The following is a 14,752-nucleotide window of genomic DNA, read 5'->3' as shown; positions in this document are numbered from 1 at the left end:
TACTTAAATTTACAATTCATATCATTTAATTTAAAGCTCTATTTTTTTTAAATAAAAATTATTTAAAATTATTAGCTACATTTAATCGGAAAAAAATAAATTCTGATTTATATTTGAAATAAAATTATTTCATATATAGATTAAATATAAAATTATAAATGTGTGATTTAAGTACATAAATCTATTACTTTGATATATTTATTAATAATTATTTTATACATTTATTATAATACACTACAACCTTATCAAAAATATATATTTTACAAGTCCGACCTAATTCCAAATCCAGGACCCGGTGGCGGAGTCGTTAACGATGTAAGTCCACCAGCAGGATCAGCCGCAAATCTTGAAGAATTTTGTGGGCCTGGTGGTGGCCTTTCACTCTTCTTGAAAGCATTTATTATAGTTGTCGCAGTCTCCGGAGTCAAATCCTCCTGAAAAAGAGAAACACAGAGATAGAAGCACAGCATCATTTTCACTTAAAATTTTTTGAATGATAAATATCAAATAAAATTAAATAATAACAAGTACACATACATAATAATCATCGTTTACTTGAAACATCGGGGCATTGGCGCAAGCGCCAAGACATTCCACTTCAGAGACGGTGAACAACTTATCTGCAGAGGTGCCACCAAGCTCGCAATTTGTAGCCTTCGTCACGGCGTTAACTATCGAGTCAGAGTCTCTCAGCCAGCATGGAGTGCAAGTGCAGATCTGTACGTGATATTTCCCCATGGGCTTACGATTGAACATCGTGTAGAATGTGGCTACTTCATACACTCTCATACGCGGCACATCCAATATCTCAGCGACTTTATGCATAGCAGAGATGGGCAGCCAGCCGTGTTGTCGTTGCGCCAGATCCAACAGAGGTATCATGGCACCGCGCTTGTGGCCTTCAGGATAGATTGCAAGAAGTGCGTCGATCCGCCTCTTATTTGCTTCATTGAACTCGAACGGTATATTCGGATTATCTTGCTCACTGTCCCTATGCTAAAATTTAAATATTATATAATATTCTGATTGAAATTGATTATCATTGTTATGTATTAAAATGTTCCTAAATAGATACAAAAAATGTTAGAAGATGAGTCTTTGTAAAAAATTAAGAATTTTTTATACATTCTTATCTTTTTTTGATAAGTTACATCCCTTCAAAGGGAGAAATAAAAATTAAGTTTTTATTTTTTGTAAATATTGAGAAGTATTCTTTTTACTAGTGGAAAATGTTCGCAAAACTTCATTTTTTAAATTTATCCAAAATTAAAAAAAAATAACTTCATTTTTACCTCTCCCTTTGAAATATAATTCCTCAGGAAGGATGTAAAAGTATGTGTTTATATGAAAATCTTAATTTTCAATAAGAATTATCTTCTAACATTTTCTTATTTTCTATATAATTGTACTTACAACAAACAGCTGGTCTGATGTGCGATTTGCTGTTGTTTGCACTCCTCTAATGTTTCTTGGAGCCTGTTGAAGACAGAATTAATGTTAATATTATATGAATCAAGTAATAGATAGCAGTAGATCAAATGACAGATTATCGAACTTTGCAAGATAAAAAAATCATGTTTTTGAACGTGCTAATGCTTTTATCTTTTATGCTTTTGAATTCATTTTAGCCCTCATAAATTTATATAAAATTAACAGAAGCAAAAGGCTGAGAATACAAGATAAATAAATAAGATATACATATTTTAAATCATTTTAGTAAAAAAAAAGACAAATAATTAATTTACATTCAAGAACAGTGTTTTACAAAATCGATATAATTAAAAATTGAAGATTATATAAGGTATTTGAGGTTAGATGTTAATGTGGAGAAGTAAATGCAGTAAATGCAACAATGAATTCTTAGGAAATAATTACTTACGAAGAGCCCGCAAGCTCGACGTAGAGACGCCAGCATGTCGATGCAGTTGAATGATAGATGACGATAAAATTCTTGTTACACTTCGTCAAACAAATATCAATTAACATCAAACACTATCAAAGTATTGAATCACAAGTCTTCCACACTTCCGTCAAGGGCCATTAAGGGCCATCTATATTATCGATAAATTCGGTAATAGTAGTGACACCTTTCATTCATTTCTTATACTTATAACTGTTCCTGTGTCAGTGTATATACCGATGATGAAAATATTATGCAATTCGTTTGAAAAAAATTATAACAAGTTCACAATATAATTTTTATTCAAGTTATATAATATTAAAATAAAAATCTTTATAATTTTATTCGTCTATAATCATATTTTATTATTTCCTTCTATAATCTGGGTTTTTTGTCCCCAGCCCAAATACTTTTAATGTCCTATTTTACTGTTCTACAAAAAATGTGAAAAAATTCAGTGCTACTTTTTTATCAACATATCTCTATTACCAAATAATTTTCTAACTCAAATGTGTGTTAAAATTTTGATTTAAAAAAAGTCGAGCATTCCCCTGTCATTCGACTGTAACAAAGGAATATTCGACTGTAGTTCTTTCATTCTGATCTAGATTAAACTCTCGGTGGAAACTAGACCAGTAAGAGAATGGCAAATTCCATCATGTGAATGCTCACGTTCAATCAGGACGGAGGTCACGTTACCAGTTTTCTTCAATCTCATGCCTTTGATGTCCATGCCCAATCAGAAGAGATGAGTCACATGATACAATTTGCCACTATCTCCTTGTTGAAGCTCTCTCTAGCTGACATGCTCTAAAATGCTTCTATATTACTATAGCATTTACTCACTCTAATACGCTCGTTGAAGTGAGTAGAAGCTAACAAGAACACTTTAGGTTTATTCGCGTTGCATGCTTTAACATATTCTTACTTTCTCCAACCGTAACTCCTACTCACTCAAACGCGCTTGTTAGGCTACTTTTTCATGCTGACGCTCGATGCTCATTGAGTGCATTCAGAACGTCAACCGCTCACTGAGTGCTCAAGTTTTTTTATGAATGGTATATTTTATTAGATCCTAAAATAGACCAATCAAATGAAAGAACTCACTGAACGCTTGTGGTGAGCGGTTGTCGTTTTGAATGTACCCATGTTTAGCGTCAAAGCAGGACACTTGATCAAAACGACGAAAATTAAGGATACTCGAGTCTTATTTCAAAACCGTTTTAAGTAACATCTTAAAACGCTAATGTAGCCTTCTGATTGGTTCGTGATTTTTTAAGACCGTACTTAAGATCTTGAATATAAGATCTGACTATGAACCTGGCCCAAGCATTAATTTTGATCACGTGACCTATTTTGAAAATGATCGTCGAGCGTTAGTATGAAAAAGCAGCCTAATGGCTCGGCATATCAGCGCGATATTCGTTGTGCGTGACACGCGATATCCAATGAGAGTATACCTTTAGAATGAGAACATCGATAAAATTGTACACTCATTGGATATCGCGTGTCGCATGTGACGAACATCGCGCTGGGATGTTGAAAGCATTAAAGAGAGAAGAAGCTATGGTAGGAGATGTTGAGTATGCGACACAAATAAACTTCTTATATGCCTAAGATCAGATCTATCCCCACTCTTATTATTATACTCTATCATTGGCCTAATTTCCATCGAGGATTTAATCCGGATTAAAACGTAAGAACCAACCAACTACAGTCCAGCATTTTCCTGTCGTTCAATTGTAACAAGGGAATACTCGATTATAGTTGGTTTTTACCTTCTGATCCGGATTAAACTCTTGGTGGAAACTAAATTATTCACACGTTGCAAATTGTTGCAATAAGGGACTCCGCACAATAAAAGGAATAGGGAATACAGAACAGATGCTCGTATTCATAGTCAGACTTTATATTTGAGACTTCCTTAAATTTATCTTCAGATACTCTATGAATTATTTCATTGGCTACTGAGCATCTAAAGATAAATTTAAGGAAGCCTTAAGTAAGGTCTGACTATGAATACGGGCAAGAGAATAAGAACCTTCAACCTATCAGAAATCATGTATTATGGAATACACAGTTTCCATATATAGGAAAGTTTCCAGATAGATTGAAATTCCTATGTCCGTATTCATTCAGGCCTTATATTTAAATTTATCTTCAGATACTGTACGAATTATTTCATTGGCTGCTGAGCATCTAAAGATAAATTTAAGGAAGCCTTAAGTAAAGCCTGACTATAAATAGGGGCATTATTCTTTGTTCTCTGTTCTTTGTTCCTTTTATTGTGCGGAGAAGAGATATAACTATGATCCTTTTCTTGGAAAATCAAACGGAGAAAACCATTCGAGGAATAAGAAGTAAGAAGAGGAAGTGTGAGCAGTTCTGCAAAAAAGCAAAAACGTATCAATGATCAAATGAGCCTAATTAAATTCGGCGCCGAAGTGAGCTAAACTGAATAATTATCAGGTACATTAAACTTCGTTTGTTGATCTTTTCTGGAAATTAAATTTTGAAATCAGTAAAGTTTTTTTTATTCTCATGGATGAGTTGGAAGTTGCGAGAAATATTACAGTAATATGAAATAGGTTAAATAGGATTTAATTTAACTTGAGCTTAAATTAGATTAAATTCGTGCAATTTTGTTTGTAATTAGTGCTGCGTTCAGTAGAAAAAACAGCTTTATAAATTTTTAACGTAATTAGTTCTTGCCTTTAATTTCTTACGGATCTAAATGTACGAATTGATCATGATATTAAAGAATCTTATAATAATTGCAAAATTGCATTTTCTGCAGAATGCAGCCATAATATTACCTTTGTTTTCCTGCTTTCTTCGCAAAATGTTTACACTAATTTTAAAATTAACTTATACTAATACTACTATTTAACTAAAAAAAAAAGTGATCCATTGTATTATCATTGCATTATTTATCTTATCTATCTTCTTATCATATAAATCTTAGCTTAAAGTACATACCTATATTATTTATCTTATTTATCTGATGAATATGGTTGACCATATCATTGTGTTATTTATCTTATTTATCTTCTTATCATGTAAATCTTAGCTTAAAGTACATACCTATATTATTTTATTACAGATATTTTTTGTATATGAGAGAATAGACATAGCATAAAGCTCAAAAATGAAATATAGACGTTTGCTTGAGCAACATATAACATATTACAATAGCCAATTATATTGTTATCAATGCAAGATCATATTACAAAACCTGGAGGAAGGAAAGCATCATTACAAAGATGCTCACTCATCTGTCAGCAGTCAAATATCTGATTTCCTAAATAAAGTGAAATTGACAAAAAAAAATTGTATGAAGTTAGTACAACAGGGTATTATAATAAGAGGAATACAGCAAGATTATTTCTGTATATATTGCCAAAGTTCAATATCTTCTTTTCATAATTTTTCTCAACATTTAAAAGAAGAAAATCATTGTAAATATGTAAATTCTAAATCTATATTAAAACATTCTTCAAAGCAGCAAAAATCAAATGACAATATAAATAACAAACAAAGCAATGCTTGTGTTAATGTTGATAATTCATTGGAACATAAAAAAGAATCAAATGCAATAATACAGTCAATCAGTGAGAAGAATGTGTTAACGAAAGATACTTCAAACAGTTCTATGCAGACAGTAAATGAAACTATTGCAGATGTGCCTTATGCATTAATAGAGGAAGAAAAAACAAAAATGGAGGAAGAATATAAATATTTTTTAATGCAACGTACAATATATACAATACGTACATGCAATGGACGATGGTACTGTGATCTGTGCGAATTTACATTGCGAAGCTTGATAGCTATGACTTGTCACTTACAAGAAGTTCATCCAGATAATAACTTACAAATATCAGACACAAATTGCACAGAATTATTAAATCATGAAATGCAGGATGCAATGCAGGATGCAATGCAGGATGCAATACAGGATGCAATGCATGATTATTTTTGCATACCTTGCAAGTGTTCTTTCCCTTCTGTAAATCATTTTTATGAGCATTCAGTTGGAAAGAAACATAAATACATGACTCAATGTAACAAAAAACACGAAGATGGTAATGTTGTACTACAAAAACCTGCAACTAAACTAAATTTAAATAATAATACAATTAACAATCAAATTATATCTGTTGATGTACAAAATGAAAGTGATTTAATTAGAAATCTTCCAAGTAGTTTCAAAGCAGAAGAGAAAAGTACAATTTTATTAAAGTCTTACAATAAAGATAGTATTAATGAGGATCTGCAAAGGGAAAGCTTATGTTTAAAAGCACATATTCATATGAATTTTTGTTATTTGTGCGATATATTTATTCATGAAACTGCTATAAAAGATCATATAATACATAAAAGCCATAAGTTTGCTGTATCTTTATTTAAAGAAATTCAAATCTTTAATCAGACATTATGCATTATAAAATTAGAAGGGGAAAAGAAAACTCTTAGATCACTACAGTTAAATAATAAAACATTCGATGGAACTATATGGCCAGAACATGCAGAAACTGTAGCAAAGTATACTTGCGATCAATGCAATGAACTGGTCGAGAAAGATGATATAATAAATCATGAAATAACAATACACAAAAGTGGCATGATGTTTTCTATGAAATTTATCTATAATTGGTCACCCAAGAGTAGAAATCTTAATACTACTATTTATTATCCATTGTTTAAATGCTCGTTCTGTAATGAGATAATACATGGCATAATGTCATTACAAGCTCATTTTTTGAAATATGAACACAAAGAAAATATTAAATCATTAATTGACATTAAGAGACGAGAGTATGATAATTGTAAAAATATACAAATTTATTTGGAACCAATTGAATTTCTATGTCTAATCTCTTTTGAGAATAATGGCGGAACTATTCAAATTCAGGAGCAGCCTGTGATGTATATTAAAAACCATTATACAACTCTTCGTAAAAATACAGGAAAAATGCAGAAAACATTTATTTACGTTTGTTTTAATTGTAATTTTACAGCATACAAAATCAACAGCGTAATTAACCATTTATTTGACAAGTTAAGTCATTTGAAGCATTTTGAAAATATTCTTCTCACATATATGCCTATACAAAATGTATTTACATCGAGAGAGCTTATCGTAAATAAAAATGAATATGAAGTAAAATCTCCAATTTCTAAAAAAAATGTATCAATTGATAACGAATTATTGACAGAATGTAATATTGACAAAATACAAGGAAATACAGGACAATATGGCAATCGTAACTTAATAACTGATATGAATTCCAATAATACAAATAATAGAATGAATCAAAATGAAGAAAATAATTTTGGCTCTTTAATATCTCTCAATGTATTTACGGAAATTAATACATTAATAAACAAAGATTATGAATCAAATCGGTTGTCTACAAAGTTAAAGAAGAGCACTGTAGATCATTATAATAAAATGTATTGCAAAGATTTTCTCGATTTTGAAGAAATCATGTTTGTCTGTAACTATAAAAAACTGGAGAGAATTAAATCAAATTTGCAGTTTTTCTTTCCATTGTCTGACAAAATACTTTGTCTTATATGTGAAAATCTGCAATTACACAATGTACAGGCAATATACGAACATATAAATTCTGAAAAACACATTATAAAATTTAACATGTTACATGAGAATGAAGAACATTTGGAACTGTTAAAGCAGCTAGTGAAAATACAACCTGCATATACAAAATGTTTTGCTTGTGATATACATACATTTCAGAGTAGAAAAACTAACATAGATTTTAAGAATCATATAAATACGTCTTCGCACAAGAACAATTGTAACCAATTACGTAATCAGATTGAGTTAATATTGAAAGAATTCCAAAATTTATGGTATAGTATCCAATACTTTGCTTGCGTTGATTGCAACAAAAAATTCAGAATAAAAATAAAATTCATGGAACATCTTAATGACAAGCACAAGGAAGTCATAAGAAACGAGACTAATTCGAAGTTTGATTTTTGCTTAACATGTGCGACTTTATGGTACAAAACAAGTGATATCAAAGACATTCATATAAATTATGAACAACACTGTCAGTTACAAATGCATCAATATCTAAAGAAAAGTAATGATTTCGCAATTACACCGCTGCCGCAGACTTTGCAAAAATTGTTGAGAAATGTTAACGAAATTTCTGCTAATCTATTTCAATTGTCAAAGAAAGTATTAAATGATCCAAAAGTGACTCAACTTACGGATGCTTTAAAACACATCGTTGGAACGTGTCAGCTCCCTGTAGAAGTGTTCATGTTTGGTTCAAGAGTCACTGGTTTAGCATTAACAAACAGCGACATCGACATATATCTTAATTTCGGTAAATATATTTGTTTCTGATATTTACGAAATTAATTAAATATTTTTAAAAAATTCAAATGATCATAGATGTAACAAATTTTTTTTATTATCAGTATTATATTTAAAATGATAATGATTTATGAATGATTTATGTTTAAAATGATTTTTAAAATAAATTTTAACACTTTTTCAAAACAATTAATTTTGTGAATTGCTGTATATAAAATAAAAGCTTATAAGAAATTTATAAAAAATTTATAAAAAGAATTGATATAAAACTTAAAACATATAAAATATTTTTCTATTAGGTGACGAATGTATCGACCCTCAATCGATTAAAAGAAGAAGTAAGCAGATTCAAGATTGTTTACATACTGACCATGAAAATTGGGATATAGAATTAACTTTGGACAGGAGCAGGACTCCTATAATAAAAGTAAAGCACAGATCAACAGGATTGCAGTGCGATATCTCGTTTACGAAAGGTCTGTCAGTGGAAAATTCCAAGCTTATTAGGTATGACACATTATTGTATTTTTAAGAAGTATCACGAAATATGTTTTATAATAACTAATAAATCTAGAGCTTTCAATACTGCATATCCACCGTGTCAAAAATTGACACTGTTTTTGAAAAAGTGGCTCTCGCTGGCGGGTTTGAGTGGTCCTGATGGAATAACAAATTATGCTCTTGTCTGGCTAGTCATCTTTTACTTGCAAGTCAAATTAAAAATTCCGAGTATTGTTGACTTAATCAAAAGCCATAATCAGTCGAAAATCATCTCTGGTAAGTATTTTAGAGATTTCTAATTTAATATATTGTATTGTAGCATGTTATAATTTATGGAATCTGTAATGGGAAAAATCTTATCTCATAATAAATCATTTTACATATATTCGTATCTTAGGATTAATTATAATATAATATTCATATGGCATAATTATAAGATTGATATCTTGTTATATTCTAGGTTGGGAAACTGGAGTTAGTGATACTATTCTTATCAATGTATCACAACAACTAATACATGAATTGTTGTTAGGATTTTTCGAATATTACGGAGGTTTCGATTACATGCATCTCATTGTATGTCCATTATTAGGCGAGACGTGCCAAAAGAAAGCTTTTGCTGAAGTATCGATTTTACCTAATTCTATGGCACTTTACATTGCGCAATTGCGAGGTGACAACCCAGAATATTTTCGTATTGATTCACCTATGTGTGTGCAAGATCCATATGATCTTTCACATAATTTAACAAAGGCTGTGTCAATTTTAATGCTTAAACGTTTTAAACACTATTGCAATGAAAGTTTATTAGTATTACGTAGCGTTATTGCTAAATTGTAAAAAAAAAAATTATTTTATCAGATATTTTATCAGATAAAATTATCTTTTTTAAGACACATTTTTAAGAGTTTTGTATAAGTCAATTATTTTTATTTCGATTATAATGTTTATAGTGGAACATTGCTACTGAAACTAATAATCTTATGTTATAATAATATAATAATCTTATATCTTATAATAATCTTATGTATGTAATAAGGTTGTATGTGATACCTCATTTATAATGTTTACAATGCATTATAATTGTGATAACTAGTATTTTTAAAAGATCGCAAATATTGTTATAAAACATTTTTTAAGAAAGCGAATTTTTTAATTATTCATTTCGTAGTTTTAAAGTGAAGGGAATCAATTATGTTCGCATATGTATTTTATATTATTTTATTTTTATTTTTTATATGCAATATGCGTTTACGCACGTATTTCTCTTGCATTTAATATTAATTTAAGATTTGATTTTAATATTAATCCAGATTGTTAATTGTAACCTGAAAAGTTTTTATTGATATAATCTTTTTTTTACATTTTCTCTGCTGAAAATGAAAGGAAAATGTATCACGATTATTATATTTGATTTTACTTTATGACTTATAATTTTAATAGTTATATCATAATATAGGTATTACAAAAAAAAAACAAATAGTCTGCCAGTTTTCTATGGTTACATTATCGTTATATTATATAATGTAATTCTTAAAATAAATGGTACTTTCAGAAAACAATTACCTCATCAAAGTTCTATTTTTATAACATATTTTTATGTACAAAAGAAAATATATAAACTGCGCATGTTGTTATATTTGCAAACTATATATTGTATTTCATACTTTGTAATATAGGTGCGTTCAGTATACTATTAGTGTATTCTATCTTTACTATTATTTGTATTCTATCTTTATCATTCATCAGACATAAAACAAAAATAAAATGACATAGATAATTTATATATGTCATTAAAAAGTCTTCTACTGGACTTATAAACTATAACATTATAAAATGAGACAAAAAACATTGATTAATAAATACATAAAGAAATAATTCTAATTTTTTTTAATAGATGCTACTTTTTTATAACGAAATAAGATGTAAGAGGAAGAAGCGAAAGATTTCTAATGTATATCAAATAAAGTTTAGTGTAGTCACATACTTTGATTTATTCTCAATTCACTTTCTTCCTGTACAATGTCTTGCTTCCATATATATTCTTTTATATATTTATTCTTAGGTATGCAAGATTGTTTACATGTGAAAATGGCCAATATTCCCCAATCAAGGTTCTTGATAACATCTTTTAAGTCAAGAAAATTTAATAGTTGCGGCATTATCTGCAAATCATATTTTTAATTTAGATAGAAATATGAAATTTTGTTAAATAAAAAATTGTATTAATTTTAAATATGCAAAACTTTTATTTGAGTTTATATTTTATATAAAATTTAACATAATATTTTCGAACTTCAAGATTGAGCAGTATATTTCAAAACAGGATTACATGGAGTATTTATTTTTCAAATTTAATAAGTTCTTATTTAAGATAGCTTGTTTAAATACAATCTTGAGATCATAACCAACCACAGAGATGTTTTAACATCTTAAGACAAGTTTTAAGATAAGAACAGATTATGAATATTGATCAGTTTACAAAATTTACATTTTATATATACACATATATATATATATATAGAGAGAGAGAGAGAGAGAGAGAGAGAAATTATATTTTATAATAAACACCCAATCCTGATTCCATTTATATATATGAATGAACATACTTGAAATTCAAACTGTCTATTGCCATTGCATTCTGGACATTTTGGTACATCTGTTATCTGACTGTGTGATGAAATATATAAAACTTTTCCTCCTCTATCATATCTGTCAAATAAATATTTTAATTAGGCTGTGACTATAAATTTTTAATTTTTTAAAGTAACATACCTCAAAATCTGATCTGGATAATTATCTATTTTTAGACGAAATTCTGCAAATGTTTCATTCTTTTCATCGTTAGCCATTTGTAATAAATCATCATTAACATCTTCATTCTGAAATGTTCCAGCTTTGCCATCCTGTATTATTGAATTATATTTTTCAATTTCCTTCTCTTCGCTATTAGGTTCATTTTGGTCATTTTCTATTGTAGTGTTGTCGGTTTCCATCACGATTTCGTATTCAGAAAACAGAAAACTATTGTCATTTTTTGCTTCAGTACCACATACATCTTTATGTCCATTTTTCCAGTCATATACTTGATGAACACGGGAACAATAATTGATCACTTTACATTTGCCACAGTGATTAGGCGCTAAAATTCCACATATGCGACATGTTTTTGTCCACTGAGATACATCTGCAAAGATAACAAATCATAACTTGTACATTTTTATTAAAATCATAGTTTTATTAGTTACTACAGAAAAATAGCTTATTTAATAGCACAATACTATACCAATATCCGTTCTCCAGTCCTTCTGTTCCACAGGTGGTTCAGCTGGATAAAAATTATTTATTCTATTTAGCTGTGATCGGAAGACCTTTAGATTCCCATTCTGATTCGGTTTACAACAATCTGCGTTCTTACACACAAAGATATAGATAGTTCTGTGAAATGCATTGGAATCTTCTTCATACGGTGCATAGATTTGACAGAGAAACACACAGGGATCACCGCAGTACTCGCATTCCAAGTCGCCTTTGCCGGGAATATTTTTCAGATCGAGCCAAGCAGGCTTGCCGCCTGCTTTACTGGGAAAGAATCTGCTTTCGAGTTGCCAGTTCTCGCATTTCTCTACAAATCCCAGATCAACTGCCATACCTAAAATCATCAGAAAAAAAACCACCAAAATTGTATATTAATAAATCACAAATATGTCATCGATTCAGAAATAAATAATGGAAGTGAAAGAAGAAACGAGCATTCACCCTCGAAACTTCGAAACGTCAAATTGAATCCACGTGGTTGTCCATTGATGGAAGAAATTGATAAGGAACTAAATAAAAGTGCCTTCCATTTGGCATTCATAACAATTAAATAAACACTCGCTGTTATTGGTGTATTCTTCTAGATCATCCAATTAGATCTTTAAATCTAGATCTAGAAGAATCCATTAATAGTAGCGAGCGCTTACTCAACTGTTGAATCCGCTGAACGCAGTCATGTAATTTATCTATCTTCTCATTGGCTGCTAATGGAAATATACACCGATTTTTATAGCGTTGCTGTTGTGATCTCTTAGAGTCTCTCTAGTAAGAGTTAAATCATAAGGGACACTGATTTCTGATTGATCAGTCCCTGATTGATCAGATTTCAAGTCCCTTTAAATACCGCCATTTTGCAAATACTTTCGATGTAGTGAATCTGTGAATTCTGGTGTGAGCAACTGTTTCATATAAAAGGCGCGAATGCGAAATCGGACTGTCAATCATGGTTATAGGATTGTGTTGCTTCCGATCAGTACCCGACACCCAGCAATAGCATTCTTCCGATCTTATCTCTGAACTCTAAAGCTGGTTCTACATTAAGTCGATTCTACATTAGTTGCAAACCGATCGCAAGTTTGTTGCGATAGCCAATCTAAAGCTTGCATTTTGAAATCAACATTTCATATTGACTGTCACAACAAACTTGCGATTGGCTTGCAATTAATGTAGAATCGGCTTAATGAACTTTCTACAATAAGTCATTATCTAAGCTTTTAATCTTAAGCCTTATAAGAAATTGATCAACCATAGTCAATTATTCTTCTTATATTCAACTGTGATTGGTCAATTTCTTACGGCTTAAGATTTAAAAGCTAGATTAGATAATTACTTATTGTATTGTAGAAAGCATATATAAGTAGAAAGGACAGACTTTTGCATAACGCATAGCACATAAGACATAAAAAAATCAAATCAGAGTCCTTTTATAAGTGGAAAGGAAGGAAATAAAGGATTTTGATTGATCATTTTCTTATGCCTGTGTTATGCATTATGCAAGAGTCTGTGTTTCCCGCTTTACTAGAGGAACTCTAGATCTTCGGTACCGCCGCGCTATCTATGCCTTTCAGTACTACGTTGTATATGTTGTGTATGTTGATATCTGTCACTGCTTTTATAAGGTTAGCTTATCTATCCAACCGCGTAAGGCGGAAGTCAACGGAATCCCTGCGTTTTTCGAGAGCCGCGGCTAGGATGACGTCCTGTTTCGAGAATATGCAGATGCCGTCCTGCGTCTGGTTCGAGGGCGGTGAAAAGAGAAACGCGCTCATTTCGATGCTTGCAGGCACACTGGTAAATCCATAGGTTTCACATCCACATTTTTGCTATGATAAACAAACACATATACCTCTTATAAATACATTTCGATAAACAAGGATTTTTGATGTGCTCTCTTGCTTTTCTTTGGTCTTTTATTGAGTCTCGGAGTATTGTATGATATTGTAGATATTAATTTTGTATGCTTTCAACGATTTGTATTTTTCACATTAATTTTCCTCCTGTAGCTGAAAATCTTATCGAAACGCTGTTTCAGTTTTTCGTAGGATGGTGGTTTATAATAGATGCACACGCAAAATATCCTGATGAAATGTCAAATGCTTACCATGTTTGTGGAGTATTTGGTACTATATCACTCTTTATGTAAGTAATATTAATAATAGTATATGTAAACTTTGGCCAAAAATATTAAGTATCTTATTAATTATTATTTAAAGTTTTAGCTCAAAATTTAATTTATAACATTTATTGTAAATTGTCCTTAACAATACAGATAAAAAAGTTCCAAATAAATGAAAAATATAAGTCTCTAATATCTTTGGTCAAGGTATATTCCAAGATATATAAAATGTATCAATAGAATTCTTATTGTGTGTGTATGTGTGTGTGTGTATGTGTGTGTGTGTGTGTGTGTGTGTGTGTGTGTATGTGTGTGTGTATATATATAATGCTATTGATTTGAAAAATTTCATATTTTTCTAGGGTCAATTCAGTAACAAATGCACAGATAAGAGGAGAAGCTTATAATGGTGGTTGTTTAGGAGCAAGAGGTGCTCGAAGTTGGCTGTTTATTGGGTTTGTCATGGGATTTGCAGCAGTAATAGCAGCATGTTGGATCTTGTTTGCCAACTTCGTAGCAGCAGGTAGTTGTAACAGTATAATACATATGTAAATCTATTCTTATC

General features: G+C 30.3%; 4 protein-coding genes across 5 annotated transcripts in view; 2 read left to right on the top strand and 2 right to left on the bottom strand.

Moving 5' to 3' along the window:
- Positions 1–188: 188 nt before the first annotated feature.
- Positions 189–2,059, bottom strand: LOC108690522 (NADH dehydrogenase [ubiquinone] flavoprotein 2, mitochondrial). Its single transcript, XM_018197856.1, has 4 exons — positions 1,880–2,059; positions 1,414–1,476; positions 538–996; positions 189–434 (listed from the first exon to the last, which is right to left on the bottom strand). The coding sequence occupies exons 1-4, from the start codon at positions 1,913–1,915 to the stop codon at positions 261–263; spliced, it is 732 nt and encodes a 243-aa protein (XP_018053345.1). The 5' UTR covers positions 1,916–2,059; the 3' UTR covers positions 189–260.
- A 3,328-nt stretch (positions 2,060–5,387) lies between these two features.
- Positions 5,388–9,593, top strand: LOC108690475 (the record flags this gene model as incomplete). The annotated part of the gene is made up of 5 exons (XM_018197779.1): positions 5,388–6,192; positions 6,922–8,262; positions 8,552–8,759; positions 8,827–9,029; positions 9,214–9,593. Coding segments are annotated over 5 exons (2,937 nt in total), but the record flags the coding sequence as incomplete, so codon positions are not given.
- A 369-nt stretch (positions 9,594–9,962) lies between these two features.
- LOC108690508 (programmed cell death protein 2) lies at positions 9,963–12,595 on the bottom strand. Its single transcript, XM_018197832.1, has 6 exons — positions 12,513–12,595; positions 12,040–12,405; positions 11,529–11,940; positions 11,363–11,465; positions 10,741–10,918; positions 9,963–10,126 (listed from the first exon to the last, which is right to left on the bottom strand). The coding sequence occupies exons 2-6, from the start codon at positions 12,401–12,403 to the stop codon at positions 10,113–10,115; spliced, it is 1,071 nt and encodes a 356-aa protein (XP_018053321.1). The 5' UTR covers positions 12,404–12,405; positions 12,513–12,595; the 3' UTR covers positions 9,963–10,112.
- A 1,052-nt stretch (positions 12,596–13,647) lies between these two features.
- LOC108690532 (transmembrane protein 50A) overlaps positions 13,648–14,752 on the top strand; it is a 1,525-nt gene continuing 420 nt past the window's right edge. Inside the window, exons 1-3 of one of the 2 annotated variants that reach the window (XM_018197870.1) lie at positions 13,648–13,862; positions 14,104–14,210; positions 14,550–14,710. In XM_018197870.1, coding sequence (XP_018053359.1) covers positions 13,653–13,862; positions 14,104–14,210; positions 14,550–14,710 — 478 coding nt within the window. In that variant the 5' untranslated portion in view covers positions 13,648–13,652. Of the gene's footprint in view, positions 13,863–14,103; positions 14,211–14,549; positions 14,714–14,752 lie in introns of both variants that reach the window. The other variant, XM_018197869.1, reaches the window with a different exon arrangement.

This window comes from Atta colombica, unplaced genomic scaffold (assembly GCF_001594045.1).
Source record: "Atta colombica isolate Treedump-2 unplaced genomic scaffold, Acol1.0 scaffold33, whole genome shotgun sequence".
In the NCBI taxonomy this organism is placed as follows: domain Eukaryota; kingdom Metazoa; phylum Arthropoda; class Insecta; order Hymenoptera; family Formicidae; genus Atta; species Atta colombica.
Note: the sequence above shows the minus strand (reverse complement) of the source record. Positions and strands in the feature narration are given on the sequence as shown.